We start from the raw sequence: 23,200 nt of genomic DNA, 5'->3' as shown, positions 1-23,200 counted from the left end.
AGGCTATAGAAGTTGGGAGGAGATGACACTAGAGATGAGTGCAGTGATAAGGCAAGACTTGGCAATCTGTACCTTGATATCTGCACAGGAAAACACTTCTTGAGCAGTCACATGCAAGTGCTACTTGAGGCCTACAGTGCCTCTGTGAACAGTGCTGACAGCTGGCACCCACCCGAGCTGATCTCACTACACCAAAAAGCCAAGTCACAGCACAGCACAATTGGATTGGCACTTCTCTATTTCTTCCACTCCACTGTGACAGCAACAAGCCCTTTTTCAGGGCCTTGGCCAGCATTGGGAAGGAGAAGGAAGACATTAGTTTTAGAACCAGATGCAGCTTCCTTCACACAAAAATCCAGAGAAAGAGAACAAGAGAGGAACATAAGGAGCATCAGACTGAAAAGAACAGCACTGCTACTTCTCTGCTGCTTGGGAGCTGCACCTGTGCCCAAGCCCAGAAGTCCTCAGGTGGTAAGATTGGCTGGTTAGGGCAGGAAGAAACAATCTAACTTTTTCATATTACTGTGAGGGAATATTAAAAAAAAAACAAACGTGTGCAAGCTTCTCTGGGGTGCTTTCTGCTGTTGGAGAACATTCACAAGAAAAGACAGTTTTCTCTCTGAACTACAGCTAGTATTTTGCAACATTTTCTGAATGCCTTCAATGGAAAACCAAAGACAGGTTAACCGATACTAAACATACTTATCTAAACACAGCTGTTTGTTTAGAAGCAGAATGAGAGATGCAGGGCAAGCATTTTATTGGATTTGTTCTGAAGATTTACTTCTGGGTGTAGACACTTTGCATTTTTTCCTGAGGGAGGGGCAAAGTTCTGCCTACTAGCATGCCTTCTACTGTGATTCATTCAGTGCCTTTAAGTTGCCAGGATAAACTATTGATTCAACATGGTAATGCTGCCTAATTCCAAACATGTGCATATCAACAGCACCAAGGTATGCAATCCCACAAAAACGGATGATTTTGAAAGACCAAGTGGTGTAATGTGTAATGAGGAAACCCTGCCATGCCATCAGATAGTACACTGACATATTGATATGTATTATCATAGCTTTTAGACTCCCCCGTTTCAATCCATGACATGCTGTCTTGAGGAAGCACAGAGGCTCATGGCATTTCACTAACTCTTACAGTTTCCCCTGCAGTTTACCTGGCAATTCCTGAAAGTAAGGAGGAAGGCACTGAAATAAAAGAGTTGATGCATCTTTAATGTTCAAAATTAGTATGACACACCTTGGATCATAAAAAGTTCATCACCAACTGACAAAGTAGAAGTTATTTCAGAGTATGGGAGTGTTACAGACTCACCCCACTCTTCATTCTTATGTATGTCACAGCTTTGCCTTCATTTTGTGATGTATCAGGCACTTGGCAATAGTGGCCCAGAGTAGCACTGCCACAGCTAAGGATATGCCACTATAATACTGCCTTTAGTAACAGCTCAGATATAAACTGCTCATCATGCCTGCCTCTCATCGAGTGTTATACAGCATAACTAGCATTATGAACACAAACCCAAACCCCAGACCCCTCCTTTTACTCCAGGAGGAGGTAAACTTCACTTTTAGAAAAAGTGTTCATAGTCTACTCCTGGCAAAAACAGCAGCAACCCTGAATTCCCACCGAGAGGAGAGCACCTTTGGAACAGCTGCTGTTTCCTTCCCTTGCCTCCTCCATACAGCTGGCCAACACCACCAGCCAGTACCAGGACAGAGGCTTCTAAGAGCCTGCAGAGAGGATCCTCTGCTGGCTTTGCAGCAAACTCTGCTGCTGCAGGAGGAGGAAGAGTCCAGACTTTCCGGCCCTAGCACCTCATCCCTGCTGTTTGGGGCAGGCTGTGCTGTCTCCTCACACCTCTCAGACTCCCTGTCTCATTCTCCTAACACAAACACAAGATCTCTCTCTCCAGAGCAGGCCTTGGGCCAAAATATCAATGCTAGTGGTGGCTTGTGTCCTAGAAGGCAGCTGTGCTACCCTTGCAGGTAGGGCTCAGTTTCCCCACTGGCAAAGAAAATTGGTTCAAAACGCACACGACAGTCACTTGGATTGTGAAACCAAGCATGGGGATGTGAGGAAACGTGGGGTGTGCAGACACCCTGCAACCTTAGCTCTGCCTCCCTGTGCATGCACAGCAATGGCACCCTGTGGGTATCCCTGTCCCACAACCTTTGCCTCAGTCACCAGAGGGGCAACCATAAAGCGATTCCTCATTCTGAAAATAACTTAATGACTCTTTTAGGGGCATGCGTGGGGAGAGGGTTTAACTGCTTGATGTAACTGCATTTTTGCCTGCCATCAATCCTGTCTACCTGGTCATTTCCTTACCCACCTCTGGATGATTTACTACCTGGAGCTCACACAGCTTTGAGCAGGAAGTGCTCGGGCTCCCACTACGCTTTAGTCATATAAAGTAAGAGACCTCAAAATATGAATCAAAATTAAGAGATGCATGATCCTAAATCAACATTTCACAATTAACTGTAAAGGAACTTGGTACCAATGTGGATACTGAGTAACTAAAAACTGAGGAAATTAAAAAAAAGTATGAAATTTCAACAACTTTTAAGAAGAGCAGGAGTCACATTTAAGATCTCCTTAACTTGTTCCACATAACCACCTTCTTCAGATAGGTTTTCCTTTTCTACACATTACAGGTTCCAAATTTAACTGCAAAGACTTCAAAACTACTACATAACACTCAGGATTTAGGTTTCCCCTACTAAATTTCAATTAAATATGTACAGGAGAAGAAAAAATGCAGGAGAAAGATGCCAAATAAATTCCTTGAGAAGCTTTTAATTATATGAACCATTTTTCTTATCAGTAGGATGACTTTTGGTGATCACATTTCCACTGGTAATATCCTAGTGTCACAATTAATATTGGTTTATCTTTTATCAATCCACTGATTAGATTTGTGTTTTTAAAAAGCTGTTTTAATCAGGAACTTTAGTCATGCAGGGCTTTTTTCCTCCCTCTAATTAACTAAGATTAAGCACTGTAAAGAAGTCCAAACAGTAATTTCTAAGAAAACTATTAATAGTTTAAACCACTGAACACTAAAACTAGGTATTAGCAGTTATACTGTTTATGCAATTAGTACTTGGAGAAGTATTTTTAAGTTTAACTTAAGTTCCCCTTTATTTCTGCACTTTCCTCTATGCTGATTTTAGTAGGCAAAGCAATTGCTGACTACAAACTATGCTGTTTGTAGTCTCAGCTCTGTATTTTCCTTCCCTGAGCTTCAAGATCAGAGTTTCAGGTTAACTTTCCTACTCTGAGTTGAGGTGGGGGACATTCACCTGAATAGAGAATGTTATTATTTTTCAGTTTGCAACTCAAAACAATTACCAGGTTTTTGCACTGAACCTAGATTTCAGAGCTGAAACTCTTTCCCAAAAAAATATGTCTCGAATTCCATCTATAAAAATCAGATGAACTCCAGTCGGATGTGAAAGAACACATGGCTCAGTTTTAAAAGCACATGTGCCAAGAGCACACAACTCTTAAGTTAGGGTAAGGAAAAATAAAAGTGAAACTAGTTCTGTTTACTTGGATTAAAATCTTGAGCCCTTCTTCACAACAAGAATTAGAAAGCAATTTCTTGGAAAATTCAGAGGCAGAAGGGCTGCATTGAGACCAGAACCTTTCACTCATCAACAGAGCTAAAGGACAAGCCAGCAGACATCTCTCTCTTTTAAATCTTCCAAGCGAGATCTGCAGTGCTGCTGCACAGAGAGTGGGAACTCTGATATGGAAACTGGGGCTAAAGAAGAGAGGATCAGAGGAATGGCCATCTCTGCCTCCGGGTCCTGTCCTTCCCAGCTCCCCTTTGCCATTCAAGCACTCCCAAGGAAAGCACCCTGACAATAAAATGCCTGTACTTGTGAGACTTACGGACACCCCTTAGAAAAGATACCGAAAATTTTAAACATACACACCTTTCTAGATTACGGCCTGAAAAAGATAGTCAGGGTTTTCTTACAGAAACTGTAGTTTACTGATCCAAGCTTGTTCTAACAACACTTTTCTTTTTGTTACACTGACATCACTATTTTGAAGTTATTATAGAAACAAGGTTCATCTGGGTAAAAAGGTTGCAGTTGTTAAGGCGAAGCAGTTTTTTAAGCAATGGCTGGACACAGCGGTGAAAGCAAGGCAGCAGGTAACTGCCAAGAGGGAACTGTGTGCAAACAACTAGTTGAGGAGGAAACCACTTGTCCTTGGAAAAAAAGATCACAAGTTAGGGCTTAAAGAAAACTTTTCACATCTGTCAAATCTGCCTTGGTCCCACTTAGGTAAGTGACATTTCCTGGGTTGGATCTTCACTGCCTTCCTCTGGCATTTCCAAATTCAATGCTTTTTTTTCACTAGCAGCAAAGAGCAGAGTGCAACAAAACACTGGGTCACATTTTCGTCATGCTGTTTCTCTGTGGTTCAAAAAAAGATTTGGAAAGTGTTACACACCCTAGGCAAAATACCCAAATTTCCTCTGCCAAGAAACGCTAATGCTAAAAAAATGCTCAGATGACTTCAAACCATATGCACATCTGCCCTTTTTGTCACCGGGGTCCTCTTATTTGTTTGAGGGTTTCATTGCCTTCTGAGAATGAGGAAGGGAACCCCAGCAGAAGAATCAGGAATGAATAAAAAGCACACAAAACACTACCCAAGGATGCGACGTGTGGTAAGATGAACAAATAAGCTCCTATTGTGCGGTGTACTTGTTCCATCCCCTTCCCAGTATTTCAGATATTGTCCGTACCAGTACCTTCATCTGCCTGAATTCCTTACTGAAACATTAGGCCCTCTCAATATTACTTTTTTTACTGTTCCTCTAGTTAAAACTATCAAGAGGGCCACAAAGGCTCACTTGTGGATAAGGAGAGAAAGTTAAAGGTATGATCTTCAATGCAGCAGTATGGTCAGCTCTGATGATAACCTACACATCTGCCTGAACTCATAGTTTGCTCTAAGTTTATAAACTCAGAAACATTTTAGTCTTCAAGAGTAATGCAAGCAGATCGTTGTCTTTTTCTGAAAAAGTTTCCCGTAAGTCAGCATTTAACACATGGTTGATCCAAATCAGAAAAGTGCAAAACCCTAACTTCCTAAACTAACGACTACTCTGAAGTCCCTTAGAAAAAAACTGCAAGTGTCACCCACTCGTCAGCTTAAAGGCTGTCAGCGAGTGTCAGCCGGTATCAAATACTAAGCTTTTGGAGCACGGGTACGTTCCCCTCCTGGAGCAGCCGGGACAGGGAAGCCGAAAGCGGTGGTCCCGGCCGCCCCGGTGGGGTGGGGGCACAGCGGGCAGCAGGAGCGCCCGGGGCGGGGGAGGCTGCCCACCGCTACCCGCCTTCCAAGCACCTACCTGGGCTGAGGGAGGGAGCGCCCGCGCGGCTCTGAGCCGAGGTCTCGGGAGACACTGTCAGAGAGCCAAAGAGAGGAAGAAGAGAAGCGGGGACCCCCGGACCACGGAACCCCCACACCGCCTCCCGAGGCCACAAGTCAGGCCGGCGTGCAGCCAGGCGCCCGTCCCGGGCCCGGCCCCCCGCCCCGCCCCGCGTCCGGGGCGGCCGCGGCCCGGGGGCCGGACAGGGCGGTGGGGCCGGGGCCTGGCGCCGGCAGCGAGGGCGGGGTGCGGCGGGGGCGGGGAGGGCGCCCCGCCAGTCGTAGCCCCCCCGGGGCCGCTGTCCTCGGGCAGCTCGGCGGGTCCCGCTCGGCCGGCGAAGGGGAGCAAGGGAGGAGTCCGGCGGCGGCGCCCGTACCGGGGCCGCCGCGGTGCCTCAGCCCCTGCCCCGCTTCGGGGGATGCGGCACGGCCCGAGCACCCCTCGCTATAGCCAAGGTCGCGGCTGCCCTGCCCTGTTCTCTCCTTCCCTTCCCTGTCCGGCCGCTCCCGGCTGGGCCGCGCGGTCTCGGCCCCAGGGCCCCGAACTGCCGCCTGCCCATGGTGGGTGGGGGGAGGCGCGGCAAACTTTCCCCTCTCCGCGGCGGGGGCTGCCGCCCCCCGGCCCGGAGCCGCCCCGCCCCGCGGCGCCGGCTGCGGTGCTCACCTGAGGCCGGGGCGCACCGCGGCTGGAAGCGGCGGCGCAGCTGGTGCAGGATGACGCGGAGGCCGATGCAGTACACCCGGAGCAAGGGCACCAGCGCAGACAATAGCGACATGGCCGCCTCCCGCCCCGCGGCGGCAGCGGGCTCGGGGCGCGGCGGGGAAGGCACTGGGCGAGCAGGCGGCCGGCGCAGTGTTTCCGCCGGGCCGGGCCGGGCCGGGGGGCGCGGCGCGGCCCCCACCCACCCACGGAAGGGAAAGCGCCGCCGCTGTCACAGCAGCGCCCGGGCTCGCCGCGGCTCCCGCCCTTCTGGGCATGTGCGGTGGCGGGGGAAGGGAAGGGAAGGGGCGGCGGCGGGCGGACCGGCCTCGGCGGCGGCAGCAGCGACAAGGCGGCGGCTCAGCCCCCGCCGGGACGCCCGAGCGGCTGGGCAGGGGGAGAGGGAGCGGGGCGGCGTGCGCGGCGGTGCAGCCGCGGGGAAGGCGGTGGCGGCGTGACAGCCCGCCCGGTGAGGCCGCCGGGGCTGGGGCGCAGGGACTCCTGCTGCCCCATCTGTGACAGCTACAAGACAGTCAGTGCCTAGGCGGAGTGAGGCGCACGGCGTTGCTTCAGGATCCCGTGGCTGAAAGCGCTCATCGGGGTTGTCTCACCATTTCCCTTCACTCTGGCACAAATGAGGGGCTGCTGCGGACTCCCACGGCGTCGCTGGGTCTGGGCACGGCCCCTCTCACCTCGGGCATCCCTCAGGCTCACTCCTCTCGAGGTCTCAGTTGCAGGTACCGATTTCTCCAAATGTAGCTCGCTGTACGGAGCTTTCCTACCTCAGGAGGCGGAATTTTACACCTGTCTGACGAATACCTTCTTTACAGTGATAACTGGTATATCGCATGCTCTATCGTGTTGTCAGTTTTCAATGCTCAGCCTTAATCTGAGTACTCGGGACAGAGAAGCGGGTCCTGTCTGCCAGCTCTTGCGGTAGGTGGCTGATTTCGGCTACAGGAAATAGAGCGCCTAGTCCTGATGCCGTGGCTTTCATTCACAGAACCGGTGGGTTTTCAAAAATGCAGATGAGCCTCAGTGTCGATACAAACCAAAATCAGTCATTGCACAATAGGAGACGTTGGCCCATATATTCAGTTTCAAATCTTTAGGTAACTTTTTGTCTCTGAGAAGGATGGGAAGCCACACAAAGTTCTGGAAGTGTACTTGAAATGCAGTCTCCTAGCCTTTAAAAAAAACTCCACTCCATACTTTCTAAAAAACAATACAATTAACAAGATACTTTTTCAGTATCAGATTACATTGCTCAGCAGAACTGACTTCATGTCTTCTGTCAGAAATACACCTAAAGTAAAAGCATAGTGTGTAGTTGCTCCAGGACAAAACCAACCATTTAATTTTATAGATCTCTGGTGATTTTTTTTATTAACACAGAGAATTAGGCAAACATAAATTATAGACATCATTAAGTCACATCAATGAGAGATTCATTCTTAATGTATATTTTTTGCAACCATGCATGGAGTACTAGAAAGAGCAACACATAAAACAACATGAAAGAAGAAACACATTTACTAAAGGTGAATTATTCTTTCAAGTTATCTCAGTAAAAATCAAATCCTGACTCTTTTATGTTGCTTTACATCCTTTTCTCAGAACTACAACATTAATGAAAGCCCTTTCAACATTAAACTGTGAAACTTGCCTACAGTGTATTTACACAATCTGTATATAAATAAACCATACTTTCTCAGGTTTTCTAGTATAATAAAATCAATTGATGCATATTCAAGCTACTGCAATAAATACTCTGTCTTTTTTCAGGCAATGCTATCCAAGGAATTAGACTAACTGAGGGAAAACTGATGGGTTAACATTACAGTCTTACTGGACTCACTACTTTTTCTCAGCGTGTTACAAATGATTTTCAGCCCTCCATGTTTCATGAGTACAGTGTCACAGAAAAGATGAGAAAATTTTTTTCCAACAATATATTAAATTATTTTTTTTTCTAAAGTCTAATGGGACATGGAGGAAGAATGAAAATTACAAAAGGCTGTAGTCTTTAAATCTTTTCAAATAGTCCTCTAATACATCTTTATTTTAATCAATACTTTCTTTTCTTTGGTTTTCAACAGCTTGCATCTTATTATTGACACTTTGGTTTTTCTTGCAGTCATTACTCCAAAGCCCCAAGTATTCAGGCTGAAATCTCATCCATCTACTTTAGATACCTCACTGAGACATTATTACCTCAATGAAATTTTAGGTGTCTTAGCCCTGGAAGGGACAAGAGGAGCAATCTAATTCCTCAGCTCTGCTGTATGGGCAGAGGACACAAAGAGAGGCACTTCTGAAGACCTGCAGAAATTGACATCTTTCTTTGAGGCACTTAGAGTGCCTCCTTCTTTCCACTGGCTGGAACTGAACTCCCAGTGCCAGTGGGCAAAGCCAGCCTGCAGCTAGAGCACTGATGTCCTCTTGGAAACTCATCTGAAACACTCCTAACACTCCATCAACACAGGATCCAGCCTCTCTATCCCTACTGCAGGACTGACATTAATGAGATCACAGTGCTTCCACCCACATTTTGCATAAAGATGCAAAAACTTGTAAGAAAGGAAGTGGGTGATGTTTTTAGACTCTAATTAAGCCCTGAGCTCCAACTTCCCAGCAGAATGTTAAAACCAGCAACCATGGGACAGTGTGGATGGTGGGTGTTGCAGCTGAGCACCTGTGCAGCCTGGAACACATGAGGCACAGGGCCACATCAGAGAGGACACAAGCAAACCCAAGGTTGGCCTAGCAGCCCAGATGCTCTCTGGCACAGGGTGGAGAGTTACAAGGTTATGCTTTGCTTTTCTTGTCTGTTGTATGACACATCTTTTCCACATGGAAGTTTGCTGCCCTTGTTTTTTCTTCTCTAGAGATGAGAACTGGAGCCAACAACTCCTTGCATCCACACACAGTAGCAGAGGTTGATGCTTTCTGCCCAAGCATGGTGTAATAGTTGGGGTAGTCTTGTAAGATGTCAGTGACACATCAGTCCCTCTCTAATGGTAAAATGCACACTTGCACTCCTGTGCTTAGCTCAAGTCATGCTCTCAGCCTTTTGCACCTATGTGGGAGCTGATGGCCCATGTCCGAAAAAGCCAGACATAATTCTGACTGCTGCTAATTTTTCAGGCTTCTAAAAGGGATTTAAATGCCTGTCTTCCTAAGCTGGATTGTACTGGGACTTGAGGCAAGAGATAAGTGCCTATCTCCCCAGAACAGGATCTCCTTAACATGTGTGGGTGAATATAGTTAAATGCCTGAGGAGCTTCCAGGTTCAGTAGGGAGTTGCTCACAGTAATAGGCAGTGCTGGGAAACAGTCACTTGGGATTACATCTGGAATTCATGGTAGGGGTTTTTTCACCTGCGGACAATTTTGACAGGCTGCCTTTTTTGTTTTGGTTTGGTTTGGTTTGGGTTTTTTTTTTTTTTTTTGGCATATGCCTTTTTTTTCCTTCCTCTATGCAAGAAGAGTAATTTTAGGTTCCCTCAAACTAGACATCATCTTGCATAATATTGGGCACTTGAGCATAGCAGGTCTGTACAGAGCAGTAAGCTCTTAGGCAGCCTATGTGGTAGTTACTTGGAAAGAAACTTTGCCAAAGGGAGAGGTGTCTGCAAGCTACACAGTCCTGGGGCCTGAGAGCAGGCTCCTCTGCTGTGGGCAATCTGAAGGGACATACTGTTCTTCAGTTACAATGGGGAAGATAGACAGTAGATTGTTCTAAGATCAACCTTCTGTGTAACAGAACCATCCTACAGCATTTCCCCATGAATGGCGATGGCTTTTGGTCCCTATCAGCCTTTTTCAGGTATTTCACTTTTCAAGAAAATGGTCTCATTGGGAAAAGAATTACCTTTGCCAGTGTGGCTATAAGGAGGTGACACCCAGGAACACAGTAAAGAAAAGAAATCAGAGGGTTTTTTAGCCTAGCATTTAAGTTCATGGTAAAGAGGCAACAGTGTTCAAATCCATATTCCCTGAAGAATCTACGCTTTTTAGACTAGAGAAGAACAGGACAAAATATGGACTAATGTCTTGGAATAGGGACAACTTCTCCTCATCCACAAAATGCTCCAACCACTCAGCTACTATGCAAGAAGCATAGTATGCTTATTGTTCCTGCTGAGTTGTTTTGTTTGGTTTTTTTTAATCAATCATGTCTGCAGCAACTGTTGTATTTGTACATCTAAGTATTCAGTGTATGTCACACTTTCAGGATCTATCTGGTCTGAGAAGCCTGAAGCATGAGTAGTTTGGTCTGGTTGGCATTCCCCTTCCCTCATATGCCTTCTCTATATCAGGTAAGTTCTGAGCATCCCCCCTGCCTCTCAGTCAAGACTCAGAGACCAAAGAGTTAGAAGAAGGTATGCAGAAAAAAAGCAATTACAAAAATACAATTTTTTTTTTTAAATCTCCAAACATGTCTACCCACAAAACTTGCATGGAGACATAAGGCAGGTGAGGTGCTAACAAAAATACACAAGCTTTTGTTAAAAACTTCTGTCATAAAATGCTTTAAAATACTACATATATTTAGAATTGAACAGGGGTATTAATAGGCTTCACACTGTACATGGCAACTTGACTTGGCTGAAAGAACAACAAGTTATATGGAAATTCTAGATGTAACCAGCCTTATTTCAGCAGTGGAAATCAGTTCTTATGTAATTCCTGGATTTATTGGAAAATGTCTGTAAGTAGATTAACTGATTGATTAACATACATGAAGTTTCAAAAGCACTTTGACAAAATCCTGTGCACAAGGGATGATAAGCACTCAGGGGATAAGAACCAGCATATATGTGAAACAGAAGAATAGAAACAAAACCCCACAGAGAGTGAAACAAAGGAATTGATTTTCATCAGAAAATCACAGCAAAAGAAGAACAGGGTGTCATGGTTCCATTGAACATCCAACTCTGGCTAATACATTCCTTAATGCCTCAGATAGGGTAAGGGAAAAGCTATTGCATTATAATGGCATGGTGTTTCTGTTAGTCAGGACAGGAGAGGAGCAGAGGAATTTCAGACATTTAAACAAGCAGGGTGCACTGGCAATATTCCAACACCAAGAAAATAATGCTATTAAATAAAAAAAGATTAATTATGCCCACTATAGAAATGGCTTTGTTGACAGTTAGTTCCTTTGTGTTAACCTAGTGTCAACAACTGCCATGTGATTATTTCAGTGTTGGTATAGGGATGTCTGCAAGCACCTGTGGCATTCCCTATGCAACACTGCCCAACCTGTAGCTAAGAGTATTTTGTTAGGTTTCAGTAAATGGACAGAAAGATTATTATGATCCAAAGCAAGAGTTCTCCATGACACCCAGCTCCACCATGTGTCTTTGATCTCTTCCTTAGCAATACTGTAAGACAAACACATCTTTCGTCAGTGTGGCTAGCACCATTCTAATATGAAGGAAATAATAAAGCAGAATCACCCCTCAAAAACTGGGCATTGTGAGTTGATCTGCACCTGTATTTTTGTTGCATCTGCTTGCAAGAATACTTGAGTGCCACATAAAATAATATTGCTCAAGGCAAGGTTTGTGGGGAGAACGCAGCAGACCAGCTTTCAGGTGCATGTAATCCCATAGTCCAAATGGGACTATGACAGCACTGCTACTTTTGGTATTGAAGGTTTGAAAGCAGGGTGCACTGGTCTCATCTGTGCTGTTTCTGGGCACTTCCTGAATATTGCACTCACTGCTGTTGCAGCTGGCCAGTCAGCTTCAGGAAGCAGTGGGATTGAATCCTTGAGCACATGAGAGTCTTGGTTTTGGTCATATCAGCTATAGACAAGCAGGTGACTCCATGCCACAAGCAAGGTGTCCTCACACTGATGGTAGATAGGTGACCAGGTCAGGGAAGCTGAGAGATGGAGTTTGAATCAAGATCTTCAGCGTTGGACAGAATCGGCCAAAATGGCAACGATTGTGCCCCATGCACATGCATGTGAGTTTGGGACTGTGACTGATGTTTTAGACAGTCAGTGGAGGCACCTGCTGCTGCCAGAAAAGCAGGTGTTTTTTCTTACCTGTTGTGAGCTTTTCATACAGCTTGAAGTGACTCCAGTCTGTCTGTATGTGCCTCACATCAGTATGAAGATACTTTTCCACATGTATTCCTGTTTCAGCAATTGACTTCAACAATTGACAATTTACTTGTTAGATTGGATTCTTACATGTTGTCTTTAGGACCCACACTGCTTTTGCACTTGGCTCCTTGGGGGCAGTTCTGACCTCAGTGCTCCCCCAAGGATGGGAAGAGCATTTCTGTTGATGTTTCTAAAGACTGACTGGGTGTTTCCAGCTGCCTGTCTCTGAGACTGTGGCATATGAGAGAGCAAATGCAATGATGGGTAAAGAGATGTGTAAAACAAGCTGGAGGGAAGATCAGGCCAAACATGATGCAAAGGAAGACATGCATGTGACAGAAGATAGGAACTGTGAGAAAGCCTAGAGGTTGGTCCACGTTGGTTTAACTTTGCTAAAAAATGTTCCAGCTCACTGCTAACCTAGATCATGTCATGCAGTGCGAAGGATGAAGATGGGCAGCCTTCTGGTCTGTAGGGTGAGGATGTTTGAAAGCAAGTGGAGCTGAAAAGCCTGGGGCAGTAAAATCACCTATCTTGTGGCAGTGCTGGGGCGAGGGGCAGCTGCCCTTCCCTGACCGCAGGCAGGGATGTGCTGAGAGGTGAAATCACAAACAGGGGGGATGCAGCAGTGACCTGAGCTGGGACATGTGCAGGGCCCGATGTTCTCTTTCTCCCTTCTATATCAAATACACTGGGGGATTATTGAGAGTAGGAAATGGTCTGGCAGTTCTTTAAATCCACTTTACCCTTATTTTTATCCCTTCCCTCTGGAACAGATGCTTTGCACTACTCTTTGTCAATAGGTCCTGTCTCCCTAATCTCCCTAGACACTTATTACTGCTGCAGCTTGTTCCTCTAACCTTTTCAGCAATCTCTGCACTGTTACTTCTTGTCCTGGGACAGCCAATACTCTCTCCCATTTTTCCCAATTCCATCTCACTTTACTTTCTAATCACCCAGACAAACCTGTCTATCTATCTGCCTACAATCACTGGATTCTCTGTTCTCTTGATCACACCTGCCTGTCAGTTGTCCAAAAAGATTACGTATGCCTTGAATTTTCCACTTTAATACATGAATGATTGCAGTGTTATATAACTTGTTTATGTTTGGCTTGTGCACTGCTGGTTTGGACTTCGGCTATTCTATAGCATTACATTAATTCACCAAACACAAAGGAACTGTGTGAAAAGCTCACATGGCCAAGAAATTAACAGACTCAACATTTTAAATTTGAAGGGAAAAGTTAAACAAAAGAGTAACTCCTGCTATTTTTGAGGACAAATTCAGATATGGCATAGACAAGGAAAGAGGAGACATCTGATGGCTGAGGAGACATTTCTCATTCCTTGTCCTTGAGACTTTTGCAAGTCTCAGTAAACACTGAGCTTTATTTTTCATTCTTCATCTCATTTTTCTCAGCGTAAAAGCAAATCAAAGTGTGATCAATGCCAAATTGCCTTAAGAACAACTGCAGAGAAGATTCAGCAGGGTTCACACCTTGCACTTTCTCCAATATTTGTCTGTGAGGAAGTGCCAAATGTTCCAGAATTGTAGTTTGACCCCCTAGAATGTATGCCCTAGAAATTATCAAAGAAAATTCATTCTGCTTATAAAAATAATTTAAAGGATGGAAAAAGCCAAAGGCTCATCCTGACAGCTGGTAAGAACACACTTTCAGTTTTGATTGATCACTGGAACATGCTCCCCAGGGAAGTAGTCATGGCACCAAGCCTGCCAGAGTTCAGGGAGCATCTGGACAATGCTCTTAGTCACATGGTTTATTTTTGGGCAGTCCTGCAAGGAGCAGGGACCTGCAATCAATAATAGTTTCAGGCCCTTCCAACTTGAAATATTCTATGATTCTATATCTGATTCCAATTTTATATATGATATTAGTCTTCATATTTTTTAGAGGTCATAAACTATTTTGATTATATGTAATCCATTACTTATGATAATTTAATTTGAAAGTCTATTAGGATGGCAGTTTAATTCAACATCATCATCACATCCCAGTCTGCTGAGACAGTACAGAATGAAACATTGGCCATTTTTTAAAATCTCTCGCTAGATATTCTCAAATATGTAACAAAGTGGGTAATTCTTAGTCCTCTGGCTTCTCTGAGAGATGAAATTGCTCAAGCCTGATAGATGAAATTCAGATTCCCATGAGGTGCAGTGGTTAGAAATGATGCATTTCAGATTCTGGATTAGTCTTGGCTTCATATTACTTTCTAATCTGCTGCTGCTGTTTCAGTATTATCAGCCATTTACATTCAGTATTTAATGACAATAAGCCTAACCTAAAGGACTCGGCTATTGCTGCTTGTATATATGTTAAATTCTTAGTGTGTGAGTTTGGGGATTTTTTGTCTGTGTTTGTATGTCTAAGAGCATGTGTTTAAGTACCAGCATTATATTATAAAATGACATAGGTATTTTACATGCATAAGAAGCTTTTAAAACAGTTTTATAACAAGTATTTTTTCATCAAGAAAAAGGCCTTAATCCAAACCAACCAACAATTAAAGAGATGACTTGCAATCTTTAAATCTACTTCTTAAAACTAGCCTATTTGTTTTCTAAAAACTTGCAAAAATACCATCACCCAGTCAGAACTGTCACTCTAACTGTTAATTGATAAGTATAGGATAAGCTGCTTTAGCAATGCAGAACATTTTATTCCATAATCCCAGCTAGAAGATGTTTTCCTACCCCCTGACTTCACTTCAAAGCGGATTTATCTAAAGTCTAGATTACTAAAGTGAGTTTAGACTACTTTAGTAATAAAAAAAGTATATACATATACATTGTAAATGTATGTGCATATTTATGTGTACAGACAGTAAAATAACATTTTCAAATTGTATTAAGCCTGTGGAAGGCGAATAGCATTTTCTGCATCCAGGAGTGAATAGAGAAGTGTTTAAAGGTATTGGTTTATGCTGTAACTTCTTTACTCAAAAGAGTAGGGATTTTTGTATATAAATCACATTACAGCATTGTTACTACTTTGAATAAAGGAGTTATATTGGTTATAACTCTGACTAGCTACAAAAAAACTAGTGATGGAGTCCAAATTCTCCTGATAACCATATAGTGGAGTTGCAAGCCCAAGCAAACTAGTTTTTATCCATCAAAAGTGTAACTCCAGAAGCCTTTACTACTGTTTCAGATGAAAGCAGAATAAGCAACAAGAACCATACGTTATGTACAGGATGAGTGGCTTTATGCTCATAGTTTCACTAGCTGGGTTTCTAATTGCAAAACCAAGGGGGTTTCCTGCAACTTGCATGTTGGGTCTTGCACCCATTTCACTTCTGGCCAGCCTGCCTTTTATTGGGGTTTTGCTTCTTAATTATGAGATTATTAACAGCCAATTCACTGTGTTTTAGTTGGTTTATTAGGTTGTTTTTGATTTTTTTCTCAAGGAGAAGCTAAGATTTCATATCTGGCTTCCCTTGGTTTTTGTTTGTCACGATATCAATTATGCCCTTGTTTTGCATTGTCTTGCAAGCAACTGCTTACAATATGTCATTAATAGCAATCAAGGATCTGGTTCTGTCTTTCTTGTTGTTGAGTTAATAGGGAGAGTATGAAGTGAAAGAGAACTTTAGTGCTTCATCAAAATACAGTTTGTTTACAGAAAAGTGCACAAATTTGCCCATAATCAGACTCAAAGAAATAGCCTCTTTTTTACCTGCAGGTTGATTTTTTCCCTCTATTTAATTATTAACTGTTCCTGCTGCTAATCAAAAAAAGTTAGTTTAAATCATGATATTATGAAAAAAAATTACTGAGCTTCAGAAATGCATATGGAAGAATGCATGATCTGTAGTTCAGGGACAGGATCAGGCACTGAAGAGATACACTAGATGAGATGGAAAATCAGCACAGATTTGTATATATCTGTTACAGCAGCCAGGATCAGGTATCTCAGAGGAAGTTTAAAATCTTCTCAACAAACAACCTCCTACATGGTAATCTCTACTTTCCTTCTCTACCTATTATACTGCTGTTTAGTAATGGTTGTTATGCTAAGATTCTGAAGATTTTATATCCTTTTTTTCATCCTATTGCCATTAATTTTCTCTTTATATGTATTTGATATGTAAGTGATTCTCAAAAATATTTTTTAATTTTATTCTCTCTTCTATGTCTGCTAAATTTTACTTATATGATTATCATGTCACAAAATATTTTAATATTTTATAATTTACCACCTTCTGATTTATTTGCATAGCCCTTTATTTTTGTACAAGGCAGAAAAGAAAAATTCTCAGTCTATCTTTAAAAAATTTATTTCATAAACTGCTTTTTTGTCTTACTCATTTCCTGTTTACTGTAAAAGGTCTTCTATGTCTCTTCAGAGGGAATTCACAATTCAACACAATCTGTCAACTTTTATTTAGACATCCCCTGTTCAAACTGTACAATGGAGTGTATATACTGCAACTGAGACTTCAACACAAAAAGAGGTGTTGATATAAAGAGTACTTCATATATTTATAGAGCAAAACTGCAAGTGTAAACTAGGCAGAGACTAAGAGATGAGTAATAAGTGAACCACCAACAAGGGATGTTCTTGTTAAGGCCTGCACAGAATCAGCTAGTCATGCCAGGCTGCTGTCTACCCTATTTTGAACTGCAAGGTCATATGAAAATACAGGTGACAACTGCTCTGGATGTTTTCCTAAAATTCTGCTCCTGGGCTCTCATGCTGTCTCCAGCACTGGTGCACCTCATTACAGCCATGCAGCCCTGGCATTAGAGGGTGAAATCTCTTCACATGCTGGGAGTGATGAGATCGGTGCCGCCGATGGAGATGAGCCAGGATATCTAATGCTGCAAAATGCCTTTGAGAGCATCTGCCCTCTCATCAGCACACACAACTGCTCTCCATCTGTGCCATTCTCCATACTCTGGGACTGCATCACCCCTTCACCAATTAGGCCATTATGCTGCTAAGGACAATTTGTAAGTAATATTTTTGGTGCACTTTGTTTTTCCAATTACATTTGTTTTCCACTTAAAGAGAGAGTGAGAAAAGAAAGAAAAGAAAGGGATTTGCAATGAGTTCTTGAAACAGTTTAAATTGAAGGCTTGGTCTCAACTTTTCCTCTTTAATTATCTGCTTCTGCTACTTGGAATTTTCAGGGCTGTTTGAGCCCTGTAATAACTTGTGTGATTTATAGTTATAATGATTTATTCCTGCTGGGGGGGGGAAACCATGCTGATTGCTTCTCTCTTGTTTTTGCTGTGTCATTCCCTATGTTCACAGTATGTATTGCAAAGGGTTTTCTAAAAAGACAAAAAACCCCAATCAATATAATTTTCTAAAAGCAAGCACTTGATGTACACATTGATACAGAAGCTGCTAACTATATCATACGTGAAAATAAACACACTTGTTGAGCGTATGTATGGATGCTTCAGGTTTTTTCTCCGAAAAAAAAAGTGATTTTCCATATATCAAGAATCTGATGTGTTCCCTGCTATTTTCTTGCTTACACAGACCAATCTACTGCAATCTATTATCTTTGGGCTTTTTACTATGCACTAGACTGATAGCTTCAAAGATTTTCCTTAATAACTTCAAGCCATTTTTCTGATCATTGCACTGGATGATGGGCCCACTTAGTAGACATACTTAATTAAGCTTGGTTGTTGGTTGGGTGTTTTCTGCTCCCAGAGTAACCAGTTTACATTTATACAAACTGCAATGATTCCAGTAGAAAATAAAAATGCCTGAATGTGGTTTTATGTAGTTGCTTTGTGTCCTTGGACTGAAATTCATTCACACCTTTAGAGAAAGACAAGAAGTACATAATTGTGAGTGCTCAGGAGGTGATTTTTGGTGCCCTGCACAAAGGAGAACTTTGCTCTTCTTTCAGTATTAGCATTGTGCCTGCAAATAGAAATCATATTACCTTCAGTTGCATTTACTATGCATCAGTGGCACACTACTCAGGTTTGCTCTCTCTCAGGTTTTTTCTGCATTTAGGAGAGGAGAGTAGGTTTCACTACCCAGAAGATACATTTCTTGATAACTTGTAGCCACCAGTAAAAACGAACATAAGTTATTGGTGACTAAAAACCACACGCATCTGAAGTGTGGAGTGATTTTATCACCTCTGTCCAGTGTCTCCAGAAATTATCCTTGGTGATGATTGGAAATATTTGTGTCAAGGGAAAACAAGTGAGCAGGTAGAGATGGTGCCCACCAGCTCTACACTCTTCTGCACAGTAACTCATTTTCTTGTCTAGGAATCACTCCACAGATTGACCAGTTTTATTTACCAGTCCTCCTAGGCAGAGTTTGGAAATGAGAAAAAAGTATGTTACATTTATTTATTGTATTGTTTTCTTGCTTCAGTCCATTCTCTGCAAAGCTTCTGTTTATTTTTCTTTGTTGCCTTGTACCTGCACTTGCAGCTTGAGGCTGCTGCCTCTGACCTTTCAACAGAGAAACCCAAACCCACGCTCTCATGTCTCAATGCTGTGACTCTTCTGAGGATCTGGCTGTTGAGGGAGGAGGGTCACTACCAGAATACCAAGCACTCCCAATTGCCACCCAGCTCCAGCAGTCCTGGAAGCAGAAGAAATCCTCCTGTATTTTGTGATACTTAGTGGATTTTCAAAATCTTAGGCTTTGCCTATTTTTCAGTGTCCTTTTTTATTTAATTATGGAATAAACCAACTGAAAATATTCAAACTGAGAAATAAGACCTGTTGTGTGTCTAGAAAGAAATATATCTGTTAAGATCAGTAACAATTACATGACAAAACCCCTATGGACTAATTAGTAGAGTCGGCAAACTAACACTGGTTTTCTAACAGAGATTTCTTTTTTTGGATTTTTTTCCCCCTCTGATAATCTGCCAGCTCCTCAAGCATATTTCTTCACCTCCTAATATTTTGAAAGGCACAGTCACTGTCTCTTGCATCTTTAGCACCCACCAATTCCAATCAAAATATCAGCAATGAAGATGGATATCCCTGTCAGGCATCACTTCATCTCCTAGTAGAGCAAGGGAGGCAAAGCCAGTATCATAAATCACTTTCCTTCAAGGGTATAGTCAAGTGACATGGGAAGTTAAAGGTTTAAAATAAAGTTTCAACTTCACCTGTCACTTTCTCTGGCACAGAATGACAAAATCCCAGTGGATACAATCCAGCTCAAGGAAGGAGAGAGAGGCTGCCTGGTTTTATGCTTCATATTGCCAGCTATCTCCAGGACTAGTACTAATTGTGTTCCTTGGAATTGTTCAATGTGATTCTATGTTTCTATGGCCAGGCAAAGCCAATTTGCAGCTGTTTGTATCTTTTCAACAGTTATATAAATTCCTTAGCCTGAGAATTTTCTCTGATAATGCATGAAGGGCAAGAATCAAACTCCAGCAAGTCCATGGATTGGATCTCAGTAGGCTTTGATTCTCTTTGGACAGGACACCCAGCTGCAAAATGAAAGGGCAGAGCTGCAGAGAATATTCAAGAATACTTTAGAAAGGAGGATAGGGAGGGAGGGCTGGCTGGAAATACCCAGCCCTTTTTCAGGTCTGTAAAAACAGATGACAAACAGAAAATAAAGGAGCAGCCAGAATGACCTTCCAACACAAAATGTTTCCCTCCATCAATCCTAAAAGAAAGGCCTTGTAGTAGGCCTCCAGGAGTCTCTTTGAGCAAGCCAAGAACCAATCCTTCATCTTCTAAATCCATGGAGGCTTTTTCAGCCTTAAAAGTGGCCAGTCTGCTTTTGGGTTGGTTTCCCAAGAGTGGAAAAAAACCAGTGATAACTGAAATGTAAATGCTGTAGAAAATCTATTATCCAAACTGTGACTCTTCTGCTTTATCACTAGTCACTGCAACACTGCCTTTGAGTCTCAATTTTATTTACTGACCATAAGGCCCCTGTAATTAAGCCATGATTTTGCTCCAGAAGGTGACCCTAGGTTAAAAAAACAAAAAAAAAAAAGGGAAATAAAGGCATCACATGATTCCACATAACTGCAAATGATATCCTCAACTAACCTCATACAACATCATGAATTGTCAGTGAGATTGCAGGGATCTGGAAGGTGGATTTGGACTGCAGAACCATAAATCCTATGGGACAGCAGTTAGAAAAACACCAGTCAACTTGCACAGACCAAGCCAAGCTGCAGAGCTGATGGGTACAGCTAAATCATGTTGTAAATGTATAAAGTGAAAAATGTTCCAGATGGTGTGTTCTTCCCCTTAAATCCTCTCAGGTCTCACCTGGGGATATGAGTATCTCTAGACATAGTCATAAAAAAAGAGGCAATACCTAAGAAAAGAAGTCTAGTATAAAAAATAAATAAAAAAAAAAAATTGAGCTCATACTTGAGTGGTTTGCTGGAAAAATCTTAAACTTTCCATACATATTTTTCTTTGGTTATCAATAGCTATTCTTCTCTAATTTCATGACCTAAGCAAGAAGGGAACAGATCAAACAAATGTTGTCATAAAAAAGTCAAAGACATTTTATGCTTTGCTAAGAGGCCATTGCTGAAGTGTCTGATGTTAGAAACAATAGAGCAAAAGATTTAAATGAGTAACAGCTATTTTAGAATAAATGTGTCTTGCATAAGTTGCATACACAGTAAGAAAATCAAAATTAAGGAAAATTGCTCAAATAAAAAGTCTAAGACGTGAATTTCAATAGATTACAACATGTAGGCCAGCATATTCTAGCTGCTATTGCTCTATTTGGCTTAAGAAACAAAAGTATTTAGGATAATTTTAATTAAAACCAGTAAGAATTTCCACGCTTGGGGAAACATTAATATTTCAACATTTCAACATGCTGAATCAGAAAAAAAAAAAATCTTAAAAAAAAAATCAAATTCTTCTCAGAGAAAAATTCTTTAAAATTATGGGTTTTAGGTATTCCATATAGATAATGTCAAAACACTGCCCTATGTAATATCTGCAGCATTTAGTAGAAACATAGCATTTAATCCATTATTCCAATACATTTACAAAGTCAACATGAAAGGAATAGAAAAATTTAACTCTTTCAACTCACAAAACAGAGTATTTGATGTTGAACAAGGATGTTGTGGAGGAGATTCTAAGCACTGTGGAAATGTCTGCATACTAGCTAAATTTGGTCACCTTCCAGCTCCACTTCTCTTTGACAATATCCTGATTATGAAGTCTGTCTTTCCTTCTTGTTTCTTTCCTTTCTTTCCTTTTTTTTTCTTTATATGATGATAAAACAATAAATATGATAATGATAAAGCAATTTTACCAGTACATGTGAATTTTTTTTTTCAATTTATTTTTCTTTCAATGCCTATATGGAAGCCTGCACATCTTAGGACTAATGTGCAAAATTGAATCCTCAGAAAGGCCAGGCAAGGAAAATAAGCAGATAAAATGATGGACAAAGAGAGATGTGCATTTCAGAGGAGAGCTAGGAGTAGAAGCAGCATAGCCCTGGCTTTCAGACTGGGCTTCAGAATGTCATGCTTCTGGAAAAACAGCTCAGTGCATCCTTTCACAGAAGAGATTGGCCAGCTAAAGTGCTGTGCATAACCTCAACTTTTATGTCTATTTCTGACCACAAAATTGATGCCCGTGGGAGTGCAGGTACACCTGCAGGAGTCTGTTAGTTCAGATCAAGGCACGCTCTTCTTGAGGCAGCTCCTGCCTCTCCCAGCAGCCTGCCTGGCTTGCAGCCTGAAGGCATCTGGGCTACAGAAGGAGGGGCCCTTCATGAGACACTCCTGGGTGTGCAGGTGTTCAGGCCATGCCATGGACTTGATCCAAAGTAAAAACCCCTGGAGCATCAGATCCCTTTTCCTCCAGTCTGCTTCTGCTGAGCTAGTGCAGATGTAGCCATAAAATTCCACATACCATCCACCAAATTTAGAATATTCCTGCAACTCCTTAGTTGAGATTGGACCTTTTGAAAGTATTTGTGAAGCATGATCCTTAAGAAACGTGGTAAAGATGCTATGGAAACATATAGGTCTTAGAGCAAACCACAGCACAGGGGCACCTGTGTTACCTACACATGAAGGTGATGCTTACTGGAAGGTGGAGAAATTCTCCTGCACTCCCTGACCTCTGTCTGCAGCCCCTTAGTCTGCTTCTCCATGTCTGGAAACCGGGTGATCAGGCAGGATGGCTCCTGTGACACCCTCACAGTAGATGTGTCAGCTGCTCTGGGAGGGGACCAGCTCTCCTGACCACACTCACAAATGCCCAGTTCATTGAAAACCCAAGCTGCAGCCCACAATAACCTGCTGCTCTCCCTCTGACAGGCAACTGCATCAAAAGCTTTGCTGGAAGTAGGGGAAAATAATGCTTGGCAATGACGTGTGTCTCACCCCACAGCAGTTCCAGTTCCACAGCCCAGCTCATCCTGTACCTGCCCTACCCTGCCCGGGCTGGGCTCCCCAGGCTGACCTGCATGGTCCCCAGAGGGAATGCTACAGTGCCTCCTTGTGCAGCTCTGGGACACCTCTGCCACTGCTTCAAGTGGCCTGCCTGGGTGTGGGACAAGCAAAGGGTTTGCACAGAGCAGCCTCCACACCCAGGCACCTGCACGTGGTGCCTAAAAATGGGCACTGCAGGGATTTGCTCTTCACTTTTCTTCTCAATAAACTGCCTCTGATAATTGCCTTGGCTTTAGAGCTGAAGGCCTCTGGAGTAATGAACAACTGTTATTTCTAGTACAATGGGATCGTTGCCTGTAATGTTAACCCTTAACTGCTGCTGCAGTGCAAGTTATGAAAAGCAAGAATATCCAAATATAGAGACACTTGTCCCTTGTGACAGGAAATTAAGGTCTCTTCTCTGGCACTGCTGCATGCCCTGAACTCCCACTCAAGTCAAAATGAATTTCATACATTCAATATTTTGAAAAACAAGCTCTTAACCTCTACAAACGAGCTTATAGAGTTCATATCATGTGTGCTCTGGCTATCCCTATAA

At 42.8% G+C, this 23,200-nt stretch overlaps 2 protein-coding genes across 4 annotated transcripts in view; both read right to left on the bottom strand.

The window, feature by feature from the left end:
- DHRSX (dehydrogenase/reductase X-linked) overlaps positions 1-6,206 on the bottom strand; it is a 161,883-nt gene extending 155,677 nt beyond the window's left edge. Inside the window, exon 1 of the mRNA XM_071455210.1 lies at positions 6,077-6,206. Within this exon, the coding sequence (XP_071311311.1) occupies positions 6,077-6,188 (112 nt within the window). The 5' untranslated portion in view covers positions 6,189-6,206. The remainder of the gene's footprint in view (positions 1-6,076) is intronic.
- Positions 1-23,200, bottom strand: part of ZBED1 (zinc finger BED-type containing 1) — a 54,817-nt gene that overhangs the window by 5,674 nt on the left and 25,943 nt on the right. Inside the window, exon 1 of one of the 3 annotated variants that reach the window (XM_071455207.1) lies at positions 6,077-6,212. The exons of 1 other annotated variant lie outside the window; for it this stretch is intronic. The gene's annotated coding sequence lies outside the window, so the exon portion shown is untranslated. Of the gene's footprint in view, positions 1-5,392; positions 5,517-6,076; positions 6,213-23,200 lie in introns of those variants that run through there. One more of the 3 variants, XM_071455209.1, reaches the window with a different exon arrangement.

The sequence above is a fragment of the Agelaius tricolor genome, unplaced genomic scaffold (genome assembly GCF_023055355.1).
Source record: "Agelaius tricolor isolate 1412-34295 unplaced genomic scaffold, bAgeTri1.0.p SCAF_45, whole genome shotgun sequence".
NCBI classification, from domain to species: Eukaryota; Metazoa; Chordata; class Aves; order Passeriformes; family Icteridae; genus Agelaius; species Agelaius tricolor.
Note: the sequence above shows the minus strand (reverse complement) of the source record. Positions and strands in the feature narration are given on the sequence as shown.